Below are 26145 nucleotides of genomic sequence, written 5' to 3' on the forward strand. Positions count from 1 at the left end.
TTAAATTGGAACAGAGTATGTGAGGTAATTAGTTAGAGAGGTATGTCTTATTTGAAATATTAAAAACTAAATCTTTACGACGTGTGCTGAAAGCAATTCCTAAGAGTTTATCCGATGCTTTTTTTTTTATCCCAAAATTCCTGCTGCTATAAAATTAACATTAACCAGTTGTATCCATGCAAAGCGGAACGACCTCAAGAAAAGTAGAAAAATTAGCACCATCTGAGGTAATTAACACAGAATAGACAACCCACGCCTGCTGTAGCACCATCAATGGGATAAAAATTACTGCAAGAAAAAAAAGAAAAATAGCTTTCTACTGCCACAGAGACATCGACACAGTTGGTAAGGGAGTAAAACACAACATCTGAAATTAATCTACACCATATAGACTGATTTATATCTCTGAATGAGGTATGAGGATAGCGAGACCGTCCTGGAACACAGACAGACAATGATCGGGAATGAGGTAGGACTGTGACTCTACAAGCTTGTTTTCAGACTAAGAATAACCTGAACTTGTGTTTTATCAAAAATACTTTCTTTTTTTTTTTCTCTCACTAGTAGAGCTGAGAATATTGTTTATTATATAAGAGTGACTCTGAGTAGGGACCTTTATTGTAAATGTAACCATGAAAAAAGTGAAACCGCAACAGGAAGTTGCTGTTCTTGCGATAGCGGATTACTGGGCAGTTTTCGGAATTGCTGTGACATGTGGGCGGGTCCTCAGCATTTGATTGACAATCTCAGCACGTAGGTTAGTGAAGCAGGCCGGAGCAATTAACTATTTTCTCCCCGAAGAATGTCATTCTAGTTTTTCTTTTTTTTGGCATCATAAAGGAATGAAGAAATAAACGATTAAACGCGTTTCAATCTGAACAATATAGCCATATCCATCTAAAGCTTAATGCTATTGATACGGAACAGAAAACAACATAAATCAGATAATGAAGTTGTCGACAGCACAGCAACACCTTGTCTTTTTTCAGTAAAAATAAAATATATATTCCGCCTACTTTCCTGTTCGTTTAGCTTAGGTAACTGTGGAAAAACTTAGCAGGGGACGTTTTTGTGCAAGTTCATATTTATAAGACTGATCACAAACTGTCCGTTGCTGAGATTCCACTTTGGCTTATTTTCAACAGAACAACACCAACACACATTCAGATTGGATGAAACTCATTCGCCATGACAAAACAACTCCTGGACAATATGCCAAGAACAACTCAGATGATATGTTGATCCCTCATGCGCTTTGCACCGGACTCACCATTTTCCAGAGGCACAGACCAGCTCAAAGCTAAGCACCGCTATTACACAGCCACTGAAAAGCATAGGCACCAGCCTCACCACAGTCTCCCAGAAGAGAAAAGAGGCTTTTGTAGCCTTTTACCCTATAAATACTGTACATGATTGTATTTAAAAGTCAGATTTTCCCTGATGGGATTCACTGGTTTGATCTGGCAACTGAAGAAACTTAAAGTTTTTAATTTTCCTCGGATCTGAACGCCACCGTGCCCGAATTCAGTCTCGGCACAGCTGCGAGACAAAAACAAAGCAAGAAAGCAATACATAACGCGGAGTCTTTTTCAAGGCAACGATCCCACTATCAAATCTCCACACAAAAAGTATGACCACATGGACAGATGATAAAGTTTGGCTTTCATTCAACCTCAACGCACCTAAAGCTGTCATTTTCCAGTATACCCGCACAGTACGTACGCTCATTAGGGAACATCAAATATTCAATAAGTGTGGCAATACATATCACACAATACAGGAAATATCTACAGGGAAAAAAAAAGAAGAGAAAGACATTCAGTGGAACAAAAGAACCTTATTACAATCTGTCCTCTCACGTAATTACCTTGACATATTGGAGGTACATCGCTGTAAGAAAGAAAAAAAGGAATCGCTTTCATAGGCTCGAAAGAATGAGAAACAAATGTCTGTTAAACTCCTATTGAGTGGCAGAAAACTGATAGCTGATTTATGTTTTCTTGTGAATCTCTTTTCACAAGCTTTGTTGTAAATGTTTATGTTGACTTTTTTTAAATTGGCTTGAGTAAATCACAACAGCCAACATTGATGAATTTTTATACTTTTTTTTTCTCTCCTTAGGATTAAAGTGCTACGTTGTCGAAGATGGACAATGACTTCCTCAGAACGGAAAGGAGGGCAACGACTGCCTCTCGACGGAAATGACTCCAAATGAAATGATAGTCTGTAACAAATGACTCACAGTGAGGTGAAATTCATAAATTGAAGTTCTTGAAGCATTGAGATACCTGTGGTAAAAAATCCATGTTAGTATCAATTTAAGATATGGGTTTCTGGTCATTAGAGATGATGTATTCGCGAAGAGCCCTGCATTCTTTTAGAAATGTGATTACCCAGGATCTACATTAATAGCGAAACGTCACATATACACTGTAAAAGTAGAAATGATTATAAACTACATACAGTATGAACCAGCAAAGATAAAGACAGAATTGCAACATTGTCTGACTCGATTCTGAACCAGAAGCTTAGTGAGATAAGGTGCAGCCTGGATGCAAACAATGAAATGTTCAAAAACATGAGAATATATTCCAAATGTACACTGAAATTTTCTCCCCACTAATAAATGTACTCAATTAAAAAAAAAAAAAAAAAAATGGGGGAGGCTTTTGCGTGGCAGATCTGTGGTTAATTCACAGTAAGCGATATGGCATCACAGTCAAGAACCCAAATCTGCAAAAGGCTCGTTTTTCTTTCTTTTGTAACGCCGACAAGCCACATAAACTGTTTGTGATGAAAATAAAGACGGCAAGGGGAGACAAAGGACTAAAGTGTGGATGGCATGGCTCGTTGTAAGTTGTCACGATATCTTATTTCTCCCCCCGATGAGTGCGCCCTCTACAGGTGGGCTGGAGCAGAGACTCTGCTGTTGGTGTGACCAGAGGAATGAGGCCAATGTGTAACCCCCCCCCCGCCCGAGCACCGCTGACAGTTTTACCCCACGTCCGCACACGGCACCTGGCATCTCTCCACACTCACACACCAAAGTGCAGTTAAAGCAATATCAGCTCATATTACAATCACAGCTTGCTATAAAACGGAGAACACAGTTCCCAATGATTGCCAGCTGGAAGAAGGCCCTGCAGCCCAGCTCTGATTTCCACTTACCCTCCGTCCCAAGTGCAATTTACGGCTGGTAAAAGGTCTTAGGTGGTCTCCATCTCTGTAGACCCGATAATACAATAACTCTTGTCCCATGGCTAGTCCATCAAGTTCACTGAAATCAACTTGGATGTGCTTTTGTTGTTTACAAGAATCTTATTTTATACTTTACGCCATTTTTACTGTACTGTTGTGAACTTTGTACAAAGAATAAGAATTCAACTATACTTAAACATATGACATTAAAATACTCTCTTCGGTGTTGAATCAGAACAACTATTTTGGGCCCCACATTTTACCCAACGATGCATTTTGTTCAAATATACACTGCTGTTGAAAAGTTTAAGGCCGGATTTCTTCAAGAAATTAATTCTTATATTCAGCAAGGATGCATTAAATGAATCAAAAGTGACAGTAAAGACATTTACAATGTTACAAAAGATTTATATTTCAAATAAATGCTGTTCTTTTGAACATTCTATTCCATCACAGGAATAACTTTGAAGTTTAAATATATTAAAATAGAAAAGTTATTTAAAATTGTAATAAAATTTCACATGCATTTTTGATCAAATAACGGCAACCTTGGTGAGCATAAGAGACTTCTTTCAAAAACATAAAAACTTACCGACCCTAAACCTTTGAACCGTAGTATAAATCCCTTAAAAACATTCCGAGCGCGCAGGAATTTCCCAACAGGACATGAAGGCAGCATATCGCCTAAAGCGAAAACAATAAGCATACTGATGACCTTAATAAGTCTAAATTGAACTTTTAACAAATATTTATTCTCCTGGATGGGACTGAATTCCAAAGAAACACTGCTAATCCGTCTTCCAGGACAACCGTCTACCAGGATCACTGACTACATGCGACCTCTCCACCCCTAACAACCATCAAAAACAAGAACAGACCATCAGTAGTCATCTCAGGAAAGCAATTAACGGGAGCAATTAGGCCTAGATTGATTAATTAAATCAATCGTTCATTAAGACGACGCAGGGTGTGACCCTGTTTAAAAGTGCAACTCTTTATGTTAAGTACCTTTAGCAGATGGTCCCAGTGAAGTGACCTACCTCCCCTTAAGACTCCGACTCTAAGCCAGCATTTATGACACCTCGCAAACAAGAAGACTTCTTCTGAAGGGAAACCTCTTTAGTACATTAGGACATGTTCTGACACAGAACACAAGCTGATGTGCCAAACACATTTTACTCGCACACGATTTAAAGGATCGCTCCTGTCTATCACGCGTAACATCAGACTCACCCCGAGATCCCCATCAAAGCTTACAAAAACCCGCCCCATTCACTCACAGAATGCACACCGGAATGCTAAGGCAGTGTGGAGAGAGGTAAAACTGTCAGACAGGTTGTAAAACAGGGTCTGCGAGAGTAAAAGACAGAGAGGTCTTGGGAGGGCATCAGTGGAAATCTCAATTGGCAGCGCCTGTGATTACGTGCACCTTCTCCACCAGAAGTCCTTGAGGAGTAGAATGAGCTATGGTGACAACTTCAGCGCCCCCTACAGGCCGTCATAAGGGAAGTTCTCCATCTTCACTGTCTGTTGGATGAGAAGCTTGGACTCTCGCCGTTCCTCGTTCTTGATGGATTTGTTGATATCCATGATCTTTTCGCAGATGTATTTGTTCACTTTGGATAATCGCTGGGTGATCTCTGCGCTGTCGGCTGTTTCTTGAGATACGCGGTCGTACAGACACTCTGCAACAAAAAATTAGACCAGAAATCAGCTTAGTATTATTTATTAATTAAAAAAATATTTGCTTGTAATTTGTTCCTTTATTCCTTATTCATGATGGTTTACTTGAATATTCACTTGAAAATAACTGAAAAATATATAATAATAATTTTTATAAATGTAACAATTTTAATAATTTAATGTTGTTACATATATTTAGTAAAATATTAATGTAAATATTATTCAAATGAACTTTTATACCAAGTACTGTGAAATTAAAATTCTTGAGAGCTAACATTTGGTCAACAATAACAAATCTAAGAATGATAAAATGTCCATCAGCAAAACCAGAAATCTAATTCCAACCTAATCTTTAATTTTATTTTAATAATAAAAAGAGTCATTCTAATGAAAGGTAGTGTGTTTACCTCGTACGATTTTGAGCTTGCTTGGTGAGAGCGGTGGTTTGGGCAAGGCATCTTTCTTCTTCTTCGTAGCGACGCCAGTCACGCTGCGGTTCTTCAGGGTTTCCGTGCCCCAGATCATCACCGCCAGGTTTTTGGTGAATTTCGAGTCCCCCTGTGTCCGCTGTAGCTGGTGCCACTTCTCCTCCTCCACCCAAATCCCTCCACCCAAGTGCACCTGCAAGAGAGACGTTCTTCTTCAAATATGCAGCATACACACACTGTCACAGACAAGATTTTGCTTTCACGTTCTGCCACTTAAGTGCCATGTGGTCTATTCCCCCGAAGTGTGTCTGAGACATGGTAGCTTTTCTTTCACAATGAATTAAACAACTCTGTTTATGGAGGATGACATGCAACATTCTGTGTAATTCAAGCTTGTTAACAGTAGTTTGTGTACCATATTGACCAGTTCTGCTCATAGGTTCACACTAACCTTGCTGATAATGTAGGATGTTTAGCATTTAAAAAATAATCTACAAAACTACATCATAAACATTGTGTTATATAGACACACACACTATAGATGCGTATTGAAGGAGCAGCACATGATATTAGGAACCAAAGGTATGTCAGGATAATTTCTGTAAAATCCATCAGTATTTTTAAATACAAGTAAATATCTGTTATATCACAAGGGGTTACTAAAACACAAACTAATTTTGATCCCTATTATTAAAATAAATAAATAAAACAACAACTTTTGACCAATGAATTTCCATGACCTTTCCAAATGTTTGCAAGCTTTGTTTTACTGTATTCAAGAGAAATAATTAGCTGATGAAATATTTTAAAGCAAAGCATAACTAGAAAAATATATATATTCAATATAGACATTTTTGACCAGTTTTCCATGATGGTAGGAACTCTGACCAGTGAAGATCCTGGTGTTTTGAGTTATTTAATCTTGCAACAAGGGACTCTACATACTTTCTCCACCCTCGGAGATCTAGGAACCGATCACCACATTCAAGAGACGAGTCACACATAAATTCAGCGGCGAGGTGTCCAGGTTCATTAAATGCAGTAATGTGTTTTGACAGATGCCAGACCAGAGTGTTGACTTTTAAGCCACACTGTGGAGGACACGGCCCAACAAGCCATCAGGTGGATTGATGGGCAGCTGGTGAGTAACAGCTGAGGTAATGCGCCTTCTGCTATGTCACCCTGAGCAGTCTTCGGGCTCCAATCCAGCGGCTTTTCCCCAATGCAACTAATGTGCTTTAGGCCCTGGTCGAGCAGACAAGCTTTTCACTGCTCTTAACTTAGAGGAGATTTGCTTTTCTACAGCTACCTGTCACTCAGGGCAATTCCTATGGTACAAATAATTAATGCCGGATATGTGTGCGTATGTGTAAGGGCCTAATTTGCTTTTGTTCTTCACGCTTGAACTGAGAACCCTTTCAGCATGTAACACAAATTCCCCCCTGTCATGCAAGGCAGGCGGAGGAACGCAAAATGCGGACCCGATGTCTGCTAACAGGGCTCAAAATCACAGCAAGCGTTCTGGTTAAAAGGCCCTTTGAGACTGACGGGGGAATGGTTGTAGAAGGGATTTCGCTAGTCAATTAGACAAACCAAACCACTGCAAAACATTAAAAGAAACACTGAATCACACTAACACGAGGAACATCAATGAAATCACTGAATTACTGTGTGGCTGAATTCCTGAATTAAATTCTTGTTTAAACAACAGCTTAAAAGAGTGGCTGGATAAGTGTCTGTATGAACTAATGGCTGAAGTCTAGCCCCTTTTCTTTCATGATAGCCTGAAATAACACCTGTATTCATAAAGTAAATATCAACGACGGCAACTTCCATAACACTGGAAAATCTCATCACAATTAACACACAATAATATATATATATATATATATATATATATATATATATATATATATATATATATATATATATATATATATATATATATATATATATATATATATATATATATAACATGTGGTGACTACTGGGCTGCTTTGCTGATAAAAAGAGACTGAAATAAAGTGAGCATGGACGTGGATTTTTGGGATGAATATCAGTTGCAATAGAAAAGACAGTAAAAACACACAGGAGTACATACTTTTCCATCATTGAAGGTGTAGACGGTTCTTGGGGATGGGGAGTGGGAGTGGGTGGAGCTAGTGTTGGCTTCCTCTTGACACGTCTCCTGTGGTTCACTGATCGGCTCTACCACCTCTGCTTTGATTGTCTGTGTGCCATTGTCATGCATCGGTTCTGTATGAAGCAAAGCAAACCATTAATCAGCATTCTTCAGTAAAGCACAATTTAACAAGAGAAAGATGAGTGTAATCCTGAGAAAGTGTTGAAGGCAGACGTTCCCTGCTCTCTAATGAGAGTGTGTGTGGCTGCAGTAAGTCCTGGCACCTCTCTTTGGAGCACTGCCTAAAACATGGCTCTCCTGTGCCTCAAGACAACCGGGTCATTTTAGCTCAGTAAGCTGGCTTGGTGGCTGGCCGCACTAAGCTCTAATGTATCTGTTGAGTTTTAATAGCAGTCAGTGCTCTGCACGTCTGACCCTAAAGAGCCCTGGCCGGTCTAATCTTCAGCCTGCTCCACCAGCTTGCTCCAGACCACAGTCTGTTCCCCCACCAATCACACACACACACACACACACACACACACACACACACACACACACACACACACACACACACACACACACACACACACACACACACACACACAGACGTAACCCAGCTGGCTGGGACACTGGCCTGAGCGCTCTGGACACTATGTCCTCTTTAAACAGCCTGTACTGTAGTCTTCATCTGAGTGGTAATCAGTTCCTGCAGCTCTGATACAGTGAGGAAAATAAGTATATGAACACCCTGCTTTTTTGCAAGTTCTCCCACTTAGAAATCATGGAGGGGTCTGAAATTGTCATCGTAGGTGCATGTCCACTGTGAGAGACATAATCTAAAAAAAAAAATCCAGAAATCACAATGTATGATTTTTTAACTATTTATTTGTATGATACAGTTGCAAATAAGTATTTGAACACCTGAGAAAATCAATGTTAATATTTGGTACAGTAGCCTTTGTTTGCAATTACAGAGGTCAAACGTTTCCTGTAGTTTTTCACCAGGTTTGCACACACTGCAGGAGGGATTTTGGCCCACTCCTCCACACAGATCTTCTCTAGATCAGTCAGGTTTCTGGGCTGTTGCTGAGAAACACGGAGTTTGAGCTCCCTCCAAAGATTCTCTATTGGGTTTAGGTCTGGAGACTGGCTAGGCCACGCCAGAACCTTGATATGCTTCTTACACAGCCACTCCTTGGTTATCCTGGCTGTGTGCTTCGGGTCATTGTCATGTTGGAAGACCCAGCCTCGACCCATCTTCAATGCTCTAACTGAGGGAAGGAGGTTGTTCCCCAAAATCTCGCAATACATGGCCCCGGTCATCCTCTCCTTAATACAGTGCAGTCGCCCTGTCCCATGTGCAGAAAAACACCCCCAAAGCATGATGCTACCACCCCCATGCTTCACAGTAGGGATGGTGTTCTTGGGATAGTACTCATCATTCTTCTTCCTCCAAACACGTTTAGTGGAATTATGACCAAAAAGTTCTATTTTGGTCTCATCTGACCACATGACTTTCTCCCATGACTCCTCTGGGTCATCCAAATGGTCATTGGCAAACTTAAGACGGGCCTTGACATGTGCTGGTTTAAGCAGGGGAACCTTCCGTGCCATGCATGATTTCAAACCATGACGTCTTAGTGTATTACCAACAGTAACCTTGGAAACGGTGGTCCCAGCTCTTTTCAGGTCATTGACCAGCTCCTCCCGTGTAGTTCTGGGCTGATTTCTCACCTTTCTTAGGATCATTGAGACCCCACGAGGTGAGATCTTGCATGGAGCCCCAGTCCGAGGGAGATTGACAGTCATGTTTAGCTTCTTCCATTTTCTAATGATTGCTCCAACAGTGGACCTTTTTCACCAAGCTGCTTGGCAATTTCCCCGTAGCCCTTTCCAGCCTTGTGGAGGTGTACAATTTTGTCTCTAGTGTCTTTGGACAGCTCTTTGGTCTTGGCCATGTTAGTAGTTGGATTCTTACTGATTGTATGGGGTGGACAGGTGTCTTTATGCAGCTAACGACCTCAAACAGGTGCATCTAATTTAGGATAATAAATGGAGTGGAGGTGGACATTTTAAAGGCAGACTAACAGGTCTTTGAGGGTCAGAATTCTAGCTGATAGACAGGTGTTCAAATACTTATTTGCAGCTGTATCATACAAATAAATAGTTAAAAAATCATATATTGTGATTTCTGGATTTTTTTTTTTAGATTATGTCTCTCACAGTGGACATGCACCTACGATGACAATTTCAGACCCCTCCATGATTTCCAAGTGGGAGAACTTGCAAAATTGCAGGGTGTTCAAATACTTATTTTCCTCACTGTATATGTGGAACATCACATAAAAATGTTAAAGTATTAAGGCTGTCAATTTAACATGCTGATTCAGAACAGTTATTTATAAAGAGATGCTGAAAAAACAACAACTGTAAACTTAATGAAGGTCTTACTATCTTTTAATCTGGTTGTTCTGTAAAGCACTTTGGTCAGCCTAGTGGCTGTTGTAAATGTGCTATACAGATAAAGTGACCTTGAACTTAATGGCCTAAAACAGTTCCACATTTCCAAATACAAATAATTAAAAAAATAGTGTTAACCATATAATACAATATACTGACTTATAAAGTCACTTTTTTGTAATGTCTATTCAATGTTTACATCCACTAGTATTTGAAATATCTTCATTTGGGGTTTTTTTCTCAGCAAATATTGATGTGTGTGATTAATTTGATTCATTAATAACAATTACATGACATAATTAATTACCTGATAAGCTGAATATTAATTAAGTACTTGATATGCTAAATAATTATCACATTAATCAAAGGATGAACATTTTAATTGACTGACAGCCCTAAAGATTATACAAGAACATATTTAAAGGGATAGTTCACCCAAAAATGAAAAATTTGTCATCCTTTACTTACCCTCATTTTGTTCAGTTGATGGCACCCACTGAGTTCCATAGTATTTTTTTCCTACTATGGAAGTCAATAGGTGCTGTGATCTGTCAAAGGTTACCACCATTTTTTTTTTAAATCTTCTTTTGTGTTCAACACAAGCGTGCCGCACAAGCCCTGAAAAGTGAAGCCAAAACGTCTCGATCGCCCCCCGGTGACTGGTCCTAGTATAGGTCATAAGCCCCGCCTCCCCGTGTTATTCAACGGGACGCAAGACCAACTAAACAATTAAATTACACTTCAAATATCTTTTTCCAAAGGTGGTTTCTTTCATTTGCTGTCGTTTTATCACGCTGATGTAAGTTCAAGTGTCTGTTTCAAAAAAAAGTTGGTTTTTAGTTAGTTACGTGATGCGGTGGTGTAACGTCATGATTGACAGCTGTGATTGACAGGTTCTCCGAGCGAAGTAGTCACTGAAGCACCAACGGACATTTTTTTCGGGATCTTCGGAGGACTGAGGTGATTGTATTTACTTTATTTTAATAAGCCTCTTGTCGTACTGCAATCAATTTTTTAAAAAGTGTGCAGAATGCACTTTCCCTGCGAGAGTGAGGGCGGAGCGTTGATTTCGCGGCTTTACTTCCTGCTCACTACTGCGCAGGTCTGGTCCCGAGATCGCTACTGCGCAGACTCAAGTTTCAATATGTCAGCGCCATATCGGGACTCTGGCGGCTTCAGTTCTCATCAATGGAAGAGAGCGAAGGGGCGTCGTCCATCTTTTTTTACAGTCTATGGTTCAACAAAAGAAAGGAACTCATACAGGTTTGGAAAAACTTTAGGGTAAGTAATGACAAAATGTTCATTTTGGGGTAAATTATCCCTTTAAATTGCTGTCTGAAGATATCCATTCTTAATTTAATTGGAAACTAAATACTTCACTCACTATAGCCTACTAAACGCTGACTAGCCATTGCTGCTTTTGCAGTAATGGAAAAAAAAAAAGCTCTACAAAGGTCTTAAAAAAAACATTATAAAGACATTATAAAGAGTAAGGGTAAGAGTAAGGGTAAGTATGACAAAATTCAGTTTTGCCGCTAATAAGGAAATCAATGTTAAGGTCTATTCAAACACTGTATGAGTTTTAAATACAGATGCACGACGAGGCTTTAATAAAAAGAATGAATTTTGATATAGATATGATATAGAGAACAGTAAAAATTTGACCTGTTGAACAGTTTTGGTGCATATTGTTTAGTTGCATCAGCGGTGTGAACAGGTTGGTCAAGTTTAGTTGGTTTAGTTGGTCAAGTTGGCCTATATGTACGATTCATGCAAATCTTACCGCTGCCAAGCCTCATGAGCAGGACGTCCTGTAGGCGTCGGTTGAAATCCCGGAGCTCCTTGACTTCGGTCAGCAGACTGCCGTACTCCTTCAGCTTTTTGGCCTGCTGTAGCAGCTGCCTGCGTGTGCGCTCCAGTTCCTGCTGCAGGCGTCTCATTTCTTCCTCCTGCTGCCTGTAGCTGTGCACCAGCTCCTCGTACAGGACACGGGGCACCACGGCCTCGTCCTGCTCTTCCTCTTCCTCTGTGGTGAGTCTGTCAAGCTCCTCTCCCTCCGTGCACGAGTTGACTGCGTTCCTCTCCAGCCGCGCCACCACCGCAGCCAGGCTCTTTGAGGAGTTGGAACTGGCCCGCTGCTGTTCCTGTGACTGGACCTGCATCACAAGATTGAGCATCTTGACCAGTGCAAATAGTGTACATGTAAATCATTTTCTTGCTTTTGGACATCTACCTTCCTCCAGAGTTAAGTTCCAACCCCATCAAACATCTAATAATGATCTTCCGGTTCACAAAATACAGTGAGGTGTGCTAAGGGGTGGTCATACTTTGAAAGAGGTCATGTCATTATTGTATTATTTTCTAAATATTATTACTATATCAGACATCCCACCTCTCCCAGAAGGTCCGGGAGTAAGGACTGTTCCCACCTGGTATTAAGATGCATTTTTGGTTAACCGATCACAAGTGGTCAGCCAAGATGCATTAGACCTGGGGCCTGTACCATGATGGTAGTTGAACAAACTCAGGGTTACAGGATTAGTTTCGAGTTGACAAAACCAAACCAATCCAACCAGGCTTTGTTGGTACCATGATGATGCTGATCATCAACTTTCTCTGTCAACTCAGGCTTTGATCCTGAGTTTAGGTGTGACATCAGTAGCGAACAGCCAATCACACGCTGAGAAAGAGAGAAACTGTGATTCATTTCTCGCGAGAGAAGCAGCGCGATTCACTTCTCTCTTCTGCAGAATATTACGAGATGAAAAAAAAAATATTACGAATTTAAACAAATTTACACAGCAAGAAGAAAATAGCTGTCTATGAAAGAGGACAACTAAAAGAAAAAGTCTTGCTATATCAGTGCAAGTAAAAGTTGTGAAGTTAGTTTATACAGTTGATAAAGGTATTGAGAGAATTTAACTTTTAAGCTCACATGTAATCATTTTATAGCTTTATCTATTGATTCTAAAGCGTATTTATATTACCTTTAAATATATATTTGATCTCCCAGTGCCATCTCCCAGAAATTAGTTTTTGTAAGGTGGGATGTCTGCTATAGATTATTTTAATTTTGGATGATTTGAACTTTGCATTTTTTGTATGAAGTCAAACTTTGATGTTTAGATTAAATCTGTTGCCAATATCCAAATGTGTAGGACAGAGTTCACCAAACTCAACCTTTAGTACACAAAATCCTACTCATATTCTTGCATCCACATGGGTATGAATGGAAGAACACTACGTCTAGCGTGACTTCCCTTTTAAAGCATGGCTAGAAGAGCAGCTGCATCAATACACACAAAAATGACAACTTTTTAATTCTAAAACTAATCACTAATGGGCCAAAACATCGCTAATTAAAAAAACAAAACAAAAACTCATGATTTAATATTTAATGCCACTGTAACAGGGCTAAACTGGCTCAATGGCTAAACTGTGAAATGAAAATTACACACCAACTCAAATTATATTAAACACCAAGTTTGAAGTAATTAAGGTATGAACTGCAAGAGCACACAAAACTGGGTGGTAAACTTAATGGGTTGCACAATTAAAAAGTCAGGACACTAAAAATACACAACAAGCCCAGCGAAGAAAGAAATGGCCTTTCTGGTCTCTTGCTAAAACTGCAAGATTAAACAAAACTGGCTTGAAACATTTGAAATATCAGGACAAATTCCATAAGCGTCAAAACATGTTCTAAAATGTTTTTCTTGTTTTGTTTGCAGAGTAGGCTATAAATCACACTCTTAAAATTAGCAGACAATCCCTGTTGAGCCATTCCCAATCTGTCCACATGTTCCCCATCTACAAATCCAGTAACAGAAAGCTTGCAAATGTCTCCAAATCTTAAAAAATGGGTAGACCAACCTTTTTATGTCTTAGGGGCATTCTCTCCTCGCCAAAGTGATTCTCCACTGTGTTCCTGTTCGACATCTTGGGTATTTTCATCTTCTTTTGCATAATACTGTGCTCAAATTCCTCAATACTTTCTGAAAAAGAGGAGGGGAAATGCATCAGAGGCGCGAATAATATTTCATCTCTGTAATCTAAAATGATGATATGGTTAAAACAAGGACACATCAGCAAGAGAAACATTTTATGAGTTTGGTGGAGAAGTTTCCCAGTAACCTTGTAATGACACAGATGACTAGCTATTGTTGCAATAAACTATTAATGGAGCGTTTAACATTGCAAAGCGACGTTGACTGCAGCATCAATATGATTTTGACAGGCGGGGTCGTCACAGTTGTCAGCGTGTGATGCAGTGTCAAGAAACCAAGGCCGCTTGGAGAAGACGGACCATATAAATGTGCATACCTAGCCCTTATCATGCCAAGTGTAAAATCATCAACATAAGATCTCGATTGCTAATAACTACATATTAAAAGTTTTACATTGGCCAGGTATGGCACATGAGCCTCAAGGTCGGCCACAACAGATTGCAGACTGATTTAAAAGCTGTGCTGGACGGCAGACTTCTGGCCCTAACGAGATCAGGGTTGTAAGAGCAGGTTAAGCCACACATGTAGATTAGTAATGTATCTAACTAGTCATGATTGAAGAGTGGCAGGAGTGAAAGTGGCTGGAGGATTTCACTGTTTGCTTGAGCTCAAGTAGGAAGTGTCACAGGATAACAGATCTGCCACCAGCACTGATTTAAACCCCACATAATATGATGACAAGTTATAATTTAACAGTATACCATGCTGGCATAAGGTTTCAAGCAAACTGAAGGGCGTGAAAGTAAAAAACGACATAAAATAATAACCCTTCCCTGGCTAGCTAATGTGATGACAGTAACCTAGCAGCTTGGGCTAAACACGACAAAACGTTGAAATACAGAACTTTCTGGCTATCGTGTCTGCTTTTCCTAACCTTTCTCAGTTCAGATAGATTGTTAGTGTTGTGATGATGATGATTTTATTCGCTGTTAAGCTCTTATGCCTCGGAGATAAATGAAGGAAGCGTTAGCAGCAAGCTAACTATCGCTTAGCATCCTGAGCCTCTTTCTCTGCCTTTTAAACCCTCTTATCTTTCGTTTCTACTTTCATGAACTTATTCAGACATTTTCGACGCGCCTTTCCCTTAGTTAATATTTAGATGGTCGTGCTTGTCAAACACAGACACGATTATATCTCTCTATTACACAAACCCCGCAATCACGATGAGCTAAAAACACCAGAATCATCAAGAAGATATCAAACCTATGACATCTTCTCCGTCTATATCCATTATTCACATCATAACACTCAGGTTATAGCATTAGTGTTCTCTCAACAACACAATACATGCGTGTTAAAGGATGTTCATGCAACTCATGTGAAATAAAAATTATGATTTGTGTAACTTTTCATCATACGCCATAAATATCATATAAAGCTAAACAGATAAGAGGTTCATGCACATGCAAATATGATTCATATCAAAGTTGCAAGACATTTCAAGCATTTTCGTCATGCGTGTCACTGTTATGTATGAAGATTATTATTATTATAGTTAAAAGGAAGAGAAGAACAGAACTCACCTGCCAGGGCGAGGATGTGTGCTTTGGCAGGATGGCCTGCGCCTCTCAGCACCACATACACCTTCTGATCATCAAAATCTCTTTTGTGCACAGGCTGGAAATCTTTCACGTCTGACACAGGTAACGCGTAGCACATGTCGTCCTCCAAGAAACGCACGAAAGCGTACATTATTTTTGCTCTTTGGTCCCTGTTCTTTGGGATAGGGCTTGACAGTTTCCCTCAAAAAATATTTAAAAAAACATATATAAACACAAAGAGGGGGGAGACAGTGGGGAGGCCTCTGCGATCGACTGCTTTAGTCTGGCTGGTGCGCATCAGTTGAGGAAATGCAGAGCCTGGTCGCTACAGACTGTACTAATCAAAACAGATGTGATGAGAGGTTTATTTTGGGGGGTTCAAAGTGTCGTTTGCTCTTAATTACTTAAAAAAAGAAAATACATGAAAAATACATACAATTTTACCAATAATAGATCTTTATAAAATAAGTTGGTTTTTTTATTACTATTATTAATAATCATTACAGTGATATTATATTATAAAACAAGATAGTAAATGATTATTAATAAAATATTTTAGTTTTATAAAATATGATGTATTTTAACTCCAGATGGAGTTTTGTAGTTATTACAATACAAATGTATAAGAGTGCACAGCTGTTGTTGTATAAGCATGTTAAAGGCACACTATGCAAGATTTGTACCTTAATATAACAGCTTCGAAATCATTTCGATGGTAAACAAACTTGTAGTAGGGCGAATCACTCTACTGGCAAAACCAGCAATGCAGGTTTGAGAGGTGGCGCCCTGACAAATCTCGCGAGAATCACGACTTGCTTTACGGCACGACGTCACATACATCAACAACATATGAAGCAGCCTTTATGAAGACACTAGCGCGTATTTCAGACATGAATCATGGCAGAGTCGACAAAGAAAACGAAGAAAGCGTGGTCGGAAGAGTCAAGGAAAAGAAAACGACGGTTCTGCGTGAGTGGTATTTATGACAGTAACATTACATACAAGTACTCCGCAGCGACTCTGGGGGTCGCTGTTTGAGAAACCTGGAAACTGCATAGTGTGCCTTTAAATAATGAATTTATGACTGTTAGCAAACAGGTTTCCAGTATAAAGTTGTTGTTTTTTCATTTAGAGTCACTTTACAGACAAATTCATAAATTGGTCATTTATCAAAGGCTCTGTTTACACCTGGTAATAAGATGCGTTTTGGTCGATCAAATCACAAGTAGATGAGGGAGACGCATTCCTGTTTACACCTGGTGTTTTAATCCATCTCTTTTGTCCACTTTTGACCACTTCTGTCCTGATTTCTTCAAGAGGAGGGTCTATGGGCGGGTAAATGTATGGGCTTTTTCAGATCTTTGGATCTATTGGATGAAATAAGCTCACACAATTTACATATGAACAGAAAAACAACAGAAAAACACACGGAGAGTAGCAGTTTTGTTTCTGCTCTGGCAGCCACAAGACCACGCCAAATGCTGTGAGTGTGTGTTAGAAATCAGGAAAGCTGAGAGAACATTGTGCTTGGTACGTTTTTCGTTTTCAAACCAAACTTTGGTCCCCAGCTGATAAAGTTTAAATCCTGTCTGGCTAGCGCTCTTCCCATGTTTATGCATTAAATCAATAGGCTGAGAGTAGGTGGTCTTTTGTGGCTGTTTGAATGCATTCGACCACATGAGCGTTTACACTAAGAAAGCAATCTGGTTGAATGCGTTTTCGACTACCTCTGGAAGTGGTCGAAAGCTCAAAACGTTTTAGACCCCGTTTACACCTGTATTTAGTGTCGTTCACTTGTGATCCGTTCGACCAAAACGCATCTTTATACCAGGTGTAAACAGGGCCAAAGTTTAGTGCTTCCAGTTACCCAGCATGCTTTGCGGCTGGGTCAGTTCTGACAAGGTTTGGATCAAACTGCATAAAGAGACTTCTAGAATTATTCTAAATGGGTTTGCAAATATATTCTTTGCCAAGAAAGGTCCAGAATTGTGTGAAATAATACGTGTTACTGGCCATATGTAGAATTAATTAGAATCATGTTATACACTTTAAATACCGCTTCTAGGAGGGGCACACAATCCTGTTCCTGGAGATCTACTTCCTGCAAAGTTCAGCTCTAAACCTGATCAAACACACCTGAACCAGCTAATCCAGATCTTCAGGAGCACTTGATAATTACAGGCAGGTGTGTTGAGCTGGGACTGAACCCTGGCCTGCAGGTAGGGAGATCTCCAGGAACAGGATTGGACACCCCTGGCTTATAGCAATAGATATAAAAAAATCTCTTTCTCTCAGAGAAATTGTTGTTGGATATTATTAGATACTAAATTGCCACTTGCTTTTGAAAGCATATTTCAAAACATTCCAAGTATACTCTAAGAAATTTGATTCAGTCCAGCAGCCCCAACATGGAAAGACTGTAGGATGAATGCACCATTGTTGCATTCTTTTGAATTGAACTGGAGATTATCACAATGTTTTGTGTGTGGTCTATTATGTGGAACATAAACTTGAGTGTAAGGATCACAAGTCAAGGATGAAAAAGGCCCATGCCCGCCTGCTAGCACACTGTGGTTTTCCATCGCTATAGGTATCCACAGCTGCTTCTCAGTTAATGTGTTTTCAATATCTCTCATATCCCTGTTATACGGCATAAGAAAAATCTTTCAGGCAGCCAATCATTACCATAATCGATTCATTCACCTATTACTTTTGTTCTGCACCAATAGTCTCAGCTGAATGCTGTGAGGGAAGAGGTTTTCTTCAGGATCACTGCAAATTCTGACTGTATCAGTGTTTCTGCCAGCATGCTGTTTTGCTATCCCTGCCATTCTCTTTTCCTTGTTTCTCTTCAAATGACAAAGGCTGTCTGACAGAGAAGAAACATTTTGTTATTGTAAAACAGGCAGGTTGTTATACAAAAGGACGGATTTCTTCACTTGTACTTTAATAACGAGAAAGGCACAGTCAATAAATGGCACTAACAATTCGTTCTGCTTCGCCTGCCGTAATTGAAAAGTAAGTGATGCAGAACTTTGGATGCTTTGCCCTTTCTTCTTTTTTCTCCCCATTTATTTCCTTTCATTTTATGTCACTGTTTGAGTCAGATCTGCCATCAAGTCCTGAGCTGAAAGTGCAGAGAAGTTGTTTGCTCCAGGGATAAGACGTGGGCTTAAGGACCGCAGGATCCATAGGGGCCAACAGACAGAATGTTCTTTCTGTCCATCTATTCTGCTAAACGCCAAATCTGCAAAATGACAGTGATTGTGTCATGACCTATGTGGACAGTAAAAAGAACATCTCAGTCTCAGTGAATGAATGGCTGGAGACCTCTGGGTGGACTGGGGCCCTTGGCATGTTGCTGGGCAGAGTGGTGTAACTGATGCACTATGAGTGGACTTTGCAGAGACGGGGCTCAGCGCGCAGCGAAAGGATTATTCTTAATCTAATCTGCTCCTCAATGGTTGGCTTGTCCTGCACTCAGAGTCGCTCCAATAAGACTACCCAGATCCCAAGGCTGATGTGTTCAAGTGGCTCCAGTTCAGGACAGAATGTATCAAATGTGAATTTTGCTGAATTCCAAACTGTTGTGAGCAACTTTCCAGCAAACAGGTCTGGAATTAAATGAAAATTGTGTCATCATTTACTCACTCCCATGTCCTTTTAAACCTGTATGAATTATTTCATGACTCATGACTTACAAAATACAAAAAAAATAAATACAAAGAATGTTTCAGTTTTTGTCCAAACAGCAAAAGTCAATGGAGCCTAAACCAACACCGCTCCACATTGACTTATTTGTATTTTGTAGAAGACATAGGGTCACATAGTTTTCTTAGGACATGAGTAAATGATGACACAATCTATATTTTTGGGTGAACTATCCCTTTAACATGAATGCTTGCTATGGTTAGAAGCTCATCTGAATTTTTTTTTGTAAAAATAAATAAATTAATGGGTTCATTGCCCAAACGGTCACTTTTTCAAAACTCTTCACACCATTGGCACAGCAGTAAATTCCACATCAAAAATGTACTAAAACTAAGCTAAAAAAAAAAAAAAAAACCCTTCACTTTCATAACACTAGCAAAGGTTCTCACCCAACAAACACACTTCAACATTCCTAAACTCAATAACCTTAAAAAAAAAACCACTATAAATGTAGATTACACAAGTTTTTTTATTTTTTTTTTTTATTCCTTTACAAAACCATAATGGCAGCTTTCTACTTTTTAGAATTCACTGCAGTGTATGTTAAATGGTTCATGTTTATATCACTGTACAACATTATTTCTAAGTTGTCCTCTTTTGTATCGATGGTAATGAAATTGAAAGACTGTTGCAGCTACTTATGACGAAGTAGTACTGAAGTCCCAAAGCTTGGCTACTCTTCTGCTACACATTCACACTTTTGCTACACTTTTTTCTTTACAAAACAGTACATACTTTTAGGGCATAGTATAAGTAGGCAAATTGGGATGCAGCATGTCACCTGTGAAGCTGTTCAGCTAAATCTAATTGTTTTGATATTCATTTTCTAGATTTGGAATGTATTTCAATATGGCATTACTATAGAAATATAACAAATTGTTGTCTTATTCAATTTGTATTATGTTAGGTTTTGAACTTAAGTTTAACAGTTTTGAAGAAAAAAGTATGTAAACATGGAAATTGGTCTTTTAGCCCACATAGACTGTTGTGCGAAAAAGTGACCTAAGTACTGAGAAAACAGGCAATTGTATAAAAAATTTTTATAAATTGCAAGATAACATTTTCGTTTTATGCAACTATTTGTGCTAAGTAATTTCCTACATTTTAAAAAGTTTTTAAAGACAGTACATTTTGACAGATAGATATAAAGTATTGGGACTAATGCATTTTTCTTCTTTAGAAAAATCCTCACAGTAAAGGATAATAGAGATTATATGTTACAGGTCAGTTTCTTCCCCAGATCCATAACCACCATGAACTCTAATATGCACAGATCCCTTTCTGCTACATACATACATACACACATACAGTCTCAGTGTGCTGTTTTTCATTATTTTTAACTTTGCAACGAACAGGTTTAGTGCAATATATTTCTTATTAGTGCAATCTTTAAATTTGACTAAAAACGGTTTATTTTTGTACTAAATGTTTAATATTTGTGTCAAATGTAATATTGTTTGTGTTTGTTGTATAATTTGTTTGGGACCAAGGGAAAGCATTTCCAAATTTCGTTGTACGTGAGTATATTGACAATAAAGGCTTTCTATTCTATTCTATTCTATAAGTAAAGAAAAGGGGGGAAAATAAGTTTTAGAGCACCCAGTGAAAACAGATCAGGAGATGTTAAGATTTAGGTAGAAAAGTAAGAGATACCGGCAAGTATAGTCCGGTGGAATAATTCATGTGATATTGTGTTAAATCAGGTGACCGTATCTCAAGGCAGCATCGTCTTTTTCGTGCACTTTCACAGAAAAAATGACATTATAATGTTTTTCTGATTGATTAAACTAGAGCATGACAAACAAAAATGATATCAATGTGACTGATAATGATTATTTGTAGTGGAATGCAACACTTCCTGCTCCTGTTCTGTTCATATAATTCTTATAAATAAAAAAATAACACATACTAGAGGGAAAACTAAAGGTAAATATGTCTTCAAGATTTTCAATCCACAGACTAAGTCAGCAGCTGACGGGTCATGCCATTACCACAGTCATGTCATTATGAATTTTAGAACATGATCAAAAAACTCTCACGTAAAACTCATGAAAACAGATCAATTAACACCGCGGCTTTGTCCGAAGCTCTCTCACACGCAGTTATCAGACAATGAGTACTTGAACTAAGCGTCTGCTCCCCCTCCACCTCTAAACACACACTTAGACTGGTGATGGCGCCTCATAAACTGTTTGGCAGTGTCGACATTATCAGCGGCTCAGAGTCAGACATCATGTCCCTCCAATTAGAGCTTCACAGCTCCCCTCATTCATCTTTATTGGTGATACATTAGCCACCATTAAATAAAAGACATGGGATAATCTCCATAATGATGTGGATGATGAAACCCAGTGTCGGAGAGGGAGGTAGGAGCTCTGTGACTAGAATAGGAAAGAGGGTGGGTGTCGGGCGAGATGATAGCGGTGGGCCTGTTTTGGGTCAGTGCCCGGGAGAGGAGGAGGATGGTGATGAAGGTGGGGAGGGATGGACATGAGGAGCTGTGACAGCAGCATTAGCTGGGAACACATTAGCCATTACCACGCAGCCAATCAAAACAGCACACCTGTGCCAATCGGGGAGACGGACAGACGCTAGCCCAGGTGCGCGTGTGTACACGAGCGTCAGCGCTGGCTGGCTAAGTATAGAACCAGACGGTGCGCTCCAAACCTGCCGTTTTTGCCAGAAACTGTGAAGCACAGAGGGGGACAGCAGGGAACGTTTAGAGAACATTAGAAATATGGTTTAAAATAAAGGCTCCAGCATGTTCGGGGAAAAAGACGCCGCGCGCCGGGTCTGGACAAAGTTGGCGATGTCATCTTCTATTGACCAACAACTTAAAAGGCAATGATCTCTTGTTTAATTGAACTGCCCTTAATTACGTTACTTTTTTTTGTCCTTTAATTAGTGCCTCATGAATAATTGATTAGCCGTGAAGTCATCAGTCGGGCAATACAAAAAGTGATAGCGCGTGAAATGAACAGTAGCCCCAAACAGAGCTCCGCTCGGCTCTGTTAGTCACTGATGCCGGCTGCCCTGAGACAGACTTCAAAACTGACAGCCCGAGCAGACGCAAACTATATTGTATAACCGCTCTTCAATCCCGTCATCAAATATTTACAGGGGTATCATTGCCAGCACGGTGTCCCGCTGTGCATTCTCCGAGTGGCGGCAGGGGGGACATTGATCTTCCTTTTAAAGAACAAACGAGAGCTTCAGAGATGTTTCTTATGCTTCGGGCCTGTTCGGTGTGCTTCATCTATATTTCTCTGGGGCGTACACTATTGATCCGGTCAGGTCAAGAATCTGCATCACCTCTCAAACCTACAAATATGATCTCTGGACTGCATTAATATGAAAGACTAGACTGCGCTTTTCCCCTTCGTCCTGGATCATTTCAGACTCGCACTGCATGGACACTTCATTTGTCCTCATTCTGCGCAGACAATAAGCTGTGAATATTTGATTGCTTGGAAGTGATTACTGGATCCATCTGTGTGATAAAGACATGTCAGAAAGAAATCATAAAGGGTTCACTAGCATAGATGACCATGTATAATCATTATGCTTTTGTTATAGATTTGTATAGATATAGACTGTCAGGTTGGAGTCTGAGGGCTAAAACTGACAGCAAAATGAAGCATTTATTCTGTATACAGAGCAAAATGATATAAATGTGATTACCATAGCAGTTAAAACATTTCACAACTGCACATAATTTGTTTTGAGTAAATTTCAGAAGTATAAAATTAAGTCAAATCTACTTTACTAAGCAACATAATGTTGATTAAGTGAGTAAACTTAACATTCCAGTTCCACTTCCAAATCTGATGTAATAGCACTTCACACTACCAATTAACATTTAAATAATCATGTAAATGTTGAAATAATACATTTCGATTTTATAACACACCTTAAACACCCCCAATAATATGATTTTAATGCATAATGTTTGTTGATAAAAAAATATATAACCTAATCAAATATATATATTTACAAATCTGCGGACCCACATCTCAACATGATAAACACGATAGTGTTAACAATCAATCGTATTTGCTTCCCACATAAATCATTCTGCATAGAAAATGTTGCAAAACATGTTACCTAACTTGACAACAGTATCAACATAACACAGTGCAAATAACACTGCCAAACTATGGAAAAATGCAACCGATTATTAAACAATTATTAATTATGCACGACCCAATTATGCATAATAATTATGCAGGGAACACCAGCATTACAAAGTTAAGGAGATTTTACTTTCCTGAATTTAAATTGAATTTGAATTAAGATAATATCAGATGCATAATTGTAATTCAAATTTGGCTATAACAAAGTTAATTTTAATATGAACTGAAATAAAATAAATGTATATAAATGTCCTTTTTTAATAAAAACAAATTGTCAAGACAAACTTTAAACGTTGACCTTGTTGGAAAGTTTTGGAAAAAAGATATATAGAAAGACGGACAGACAGACAGACAGACAGATAGATAGATAGATAGATAGATAGATAGATAGATAGATAGATAGATAGATAGATAGATAGATAGATAGAAACGAACAACAGACAGACAGATAGAACAATATAGATAGAACGATAGATAGATAGATATGAATGACAGAGAGACAGACAGATAGATAGATAGACAGAAACAATAGACAGACAGACAGATAGATAGAATGATAGATTGATAGATAGATAGATAGAACGATAGACAGACAAATAGATAGAACGATAGATAGATAGATATGAATGACAGAGAGACAGACAGATAGATAGATAGACAGAAACAATAGACAGACAGACAGATAGATAGAATGATAGATTGATAGATAGATAGATAGAACGATAGACAGACAAATAGATAGAACGATAGATAGATAGATATGAATGACAGAGAGACAGACAGATAGATAGATAGACAGAAACAAACAATAGACAGACAGACAGATAGATAGAATGATAGATTGATAGATAGATAGATAGGCAGATAGAACGATAGACAGACAAATAGATAGAACGATAGATAGATAGAAACGAACGATAGATAGATAGAAACGAACGAGAGATAGATAGAACAATAGATAGACAGATAGAAACGAACGACAGACAGATAGAACGATATAAATAGAACGATAGATAGATACGAACGACAGATAGACAGACAGATAGATAGATAGATAGACAAAAACAAACAATAGACATACTGACAGACAGACAGACAGACAGATAGAGCGACAGAAACAATAATAGACAGACAGATAGATAGATAGAACGATAGACAGAACAATAGATACAGTAGATAGATAGATAGATAGATAGATAGATAGATAGATAGATAGATAGATAGATAGATAGATAGATAGATAGATAGATAGATAGATAGATAGATAGATAGATAGATACGAACAACAGACATACGGATAGATGGATAGATGATATAGATAGATAGATATATCAGAATTAATGTCATATTGCTCTGTCATATTGCTGACTTAGATTTTGCTGATTTGCTATTAGATAAGACATTTGATAACAAGAAGGCCCCACACACTCACAGTGTGACATCACACTTCAGGAGAAATTCTTGTCATCCTGGTTCTCATTCTCTCTTAAGCAGTCTCAGCTCTTCAGCCCTAATGGGAAGTGACATAATGTTTACGTAGAGTAGCTAATTTCTTGTCCATATTTACTAGGTGTGCTAATATGACAGCGGTAAAATTAAGGCCTACAGTTGGCCATCATGCGCTAACGTTCGAGTGTGTGTGGGTGGATCCGATAACAGGGCAGCGGCAGGTGTAGCGTGAGAGCGAACCGCTCTTTGTTAAGCCGACACAAACATAAACACACACCAACGCATGCCACCATTTCACCAGGAAAAGAATTAATGAAGTGACCCTGCAAACGAGGCCTGGCGGTAACCAGGTAACCGCATCAAGTCTCTGCTCAAGCTAGCAGCAGAGAACCAATAGAAGAAATCAGCAGAGAACACGCGGGGGCAGTTCAGGGCGAGTGGCGATAAAGTCTCACAGAATAATCCATGTTTCTTTCTGTCACTGTTTCTTTGTGTAGCTTCCTCATCTGAACCCACCTCTATTATTCACTCGCTGGTGGGAAAACCAGTGGCCATTGTTTTAAAAGTCAATGTGAATTGTCATTTGCAATAAATTTTACTTCCACAATTTGATGTAGTTCTGAATGAAACACAATATTCAATGATAAAATATGTTAACAAAGTTTGGGGTTGCGAAGATTTTTTAAATGTTTTTGAAAGAAGTCTCTTATGCTCACCAAGGCTGCTCCATTTATTTGATCATTAATACAATAAAACAGTAATTTTGTGAAATATTATTACAATTTAAAAGAATTGTTTTCTATTTTAATCAATTTAAATTGTAATTCATTTCTTTGATGGCAAAGCATTACCCCAGTGTTCAGTGTCACATGATCACAAGAGAGAGAGAGAGAGCGGTGATTGGCACTACCTTTTACCCAGTATGCATTGCAGCTGGGGTCAAATCAGATGGGCTATGTCCGAATTCGCCCCCCATACCCTTAAATAGGGCACAATTTGCGGGGACAGCCATTTGTAGTGGTGTCCGAAACCATGGTGGACATTATTGAGTGCACTCATTCAATCCCACAATGCACCACAAGGTCTTCCGGTTAACTCAGTGTCCGAATTCACTCACTCAAGTGAACTATATTAGTGGAGTAATGTAGGGAATAGTGAATGAGGGTATAGGGGGCGATTTCTAACATTACTTTCTAGGACTGTAAAAGAGTTTAGGGGGTATTCATAGTTAGGTTAGGTTTATGTTTCACTGTAATATTGTGTTGAATAAATTATTTACCATGGTTGAGATATATAGTCTTCTTCAAATAAAGCAGTCAGTTTTATTTCCACATGAACATGTCTATTGAAGTCAGTGGCACATACCCGAATGCTTGGTTTTAATGAAGTGAAGATCAATGTTCATTGGACAAA

General features: G+C 38.9%; 2 protein-coding genes across 2 annotated transcripts in view; both read right to left on the bottom strand.

The window, feature by feature from the left end:
• agbl4 (AGBL carboxypeptidase 4) overlaps positions 1-26145 on the bottom strand; it is a 334149-nt gene that overhangs the window by 81665 nt on the left and 226339 nt on the right. The gene's annotated exons all lie outside the window — the stretch shown is intronic.
• bend5 (BEN domain containing 5) lies at positions 815-15723 on the bottom strand. The gene is made up of 6 exons (XM_079897340.1): positions 15422-15723; positions 13765-13886; positions 11675-12047; positions 7411-7565; positions 5289-5502; positions 815-4883 (listed from the first exon to the last, which is right to left on the bottom strand). Exons 1-6 carry the CDS (start codon positions 15588-15590, stop codon positions 4687-4689), a joined length of 1230 nt encoding a protein of 409 aa, XP_079753466.1. The 5' UTR covers positions 15591-15723; the 3' UTR covers positions 815-4686.

This window comes from Squalius cephalus (genome assembly GCF_949319135.1).
Source record: "Squalius cephalus genome assembly, chromosome: 16".
In the NCBI taxonomy this organism is placed as follows: Eukaryota; Metazoa; Chordata; class Actinopteri; order Cypriniformes; family Leuciscidae; genus Squalius; species Squalius cephalus.

Coding starts and splice junctions, on each gene's coding strand:
- bend5 (XM_079897340.1), bottom strand. CDS start 15,590: ATGTACGCTTTCGTGCGTTTCTTGGAGGACGACATGTGCTACGCGTTA. Junction 7,566..11,674: donor GCTCATGAGGCTTGGCAGCG/GTAAGATTTGCA, acceptor TGCTTCATACAG/AACCGATGCATGACAATGGC. Junction 4,884..5,288: donor CAAGCTCAAAATCGTACGAG/GTAAACACACTA, acceptor TTTTTGTTGCAG/AGTGTCTGTACGACCGCGTA.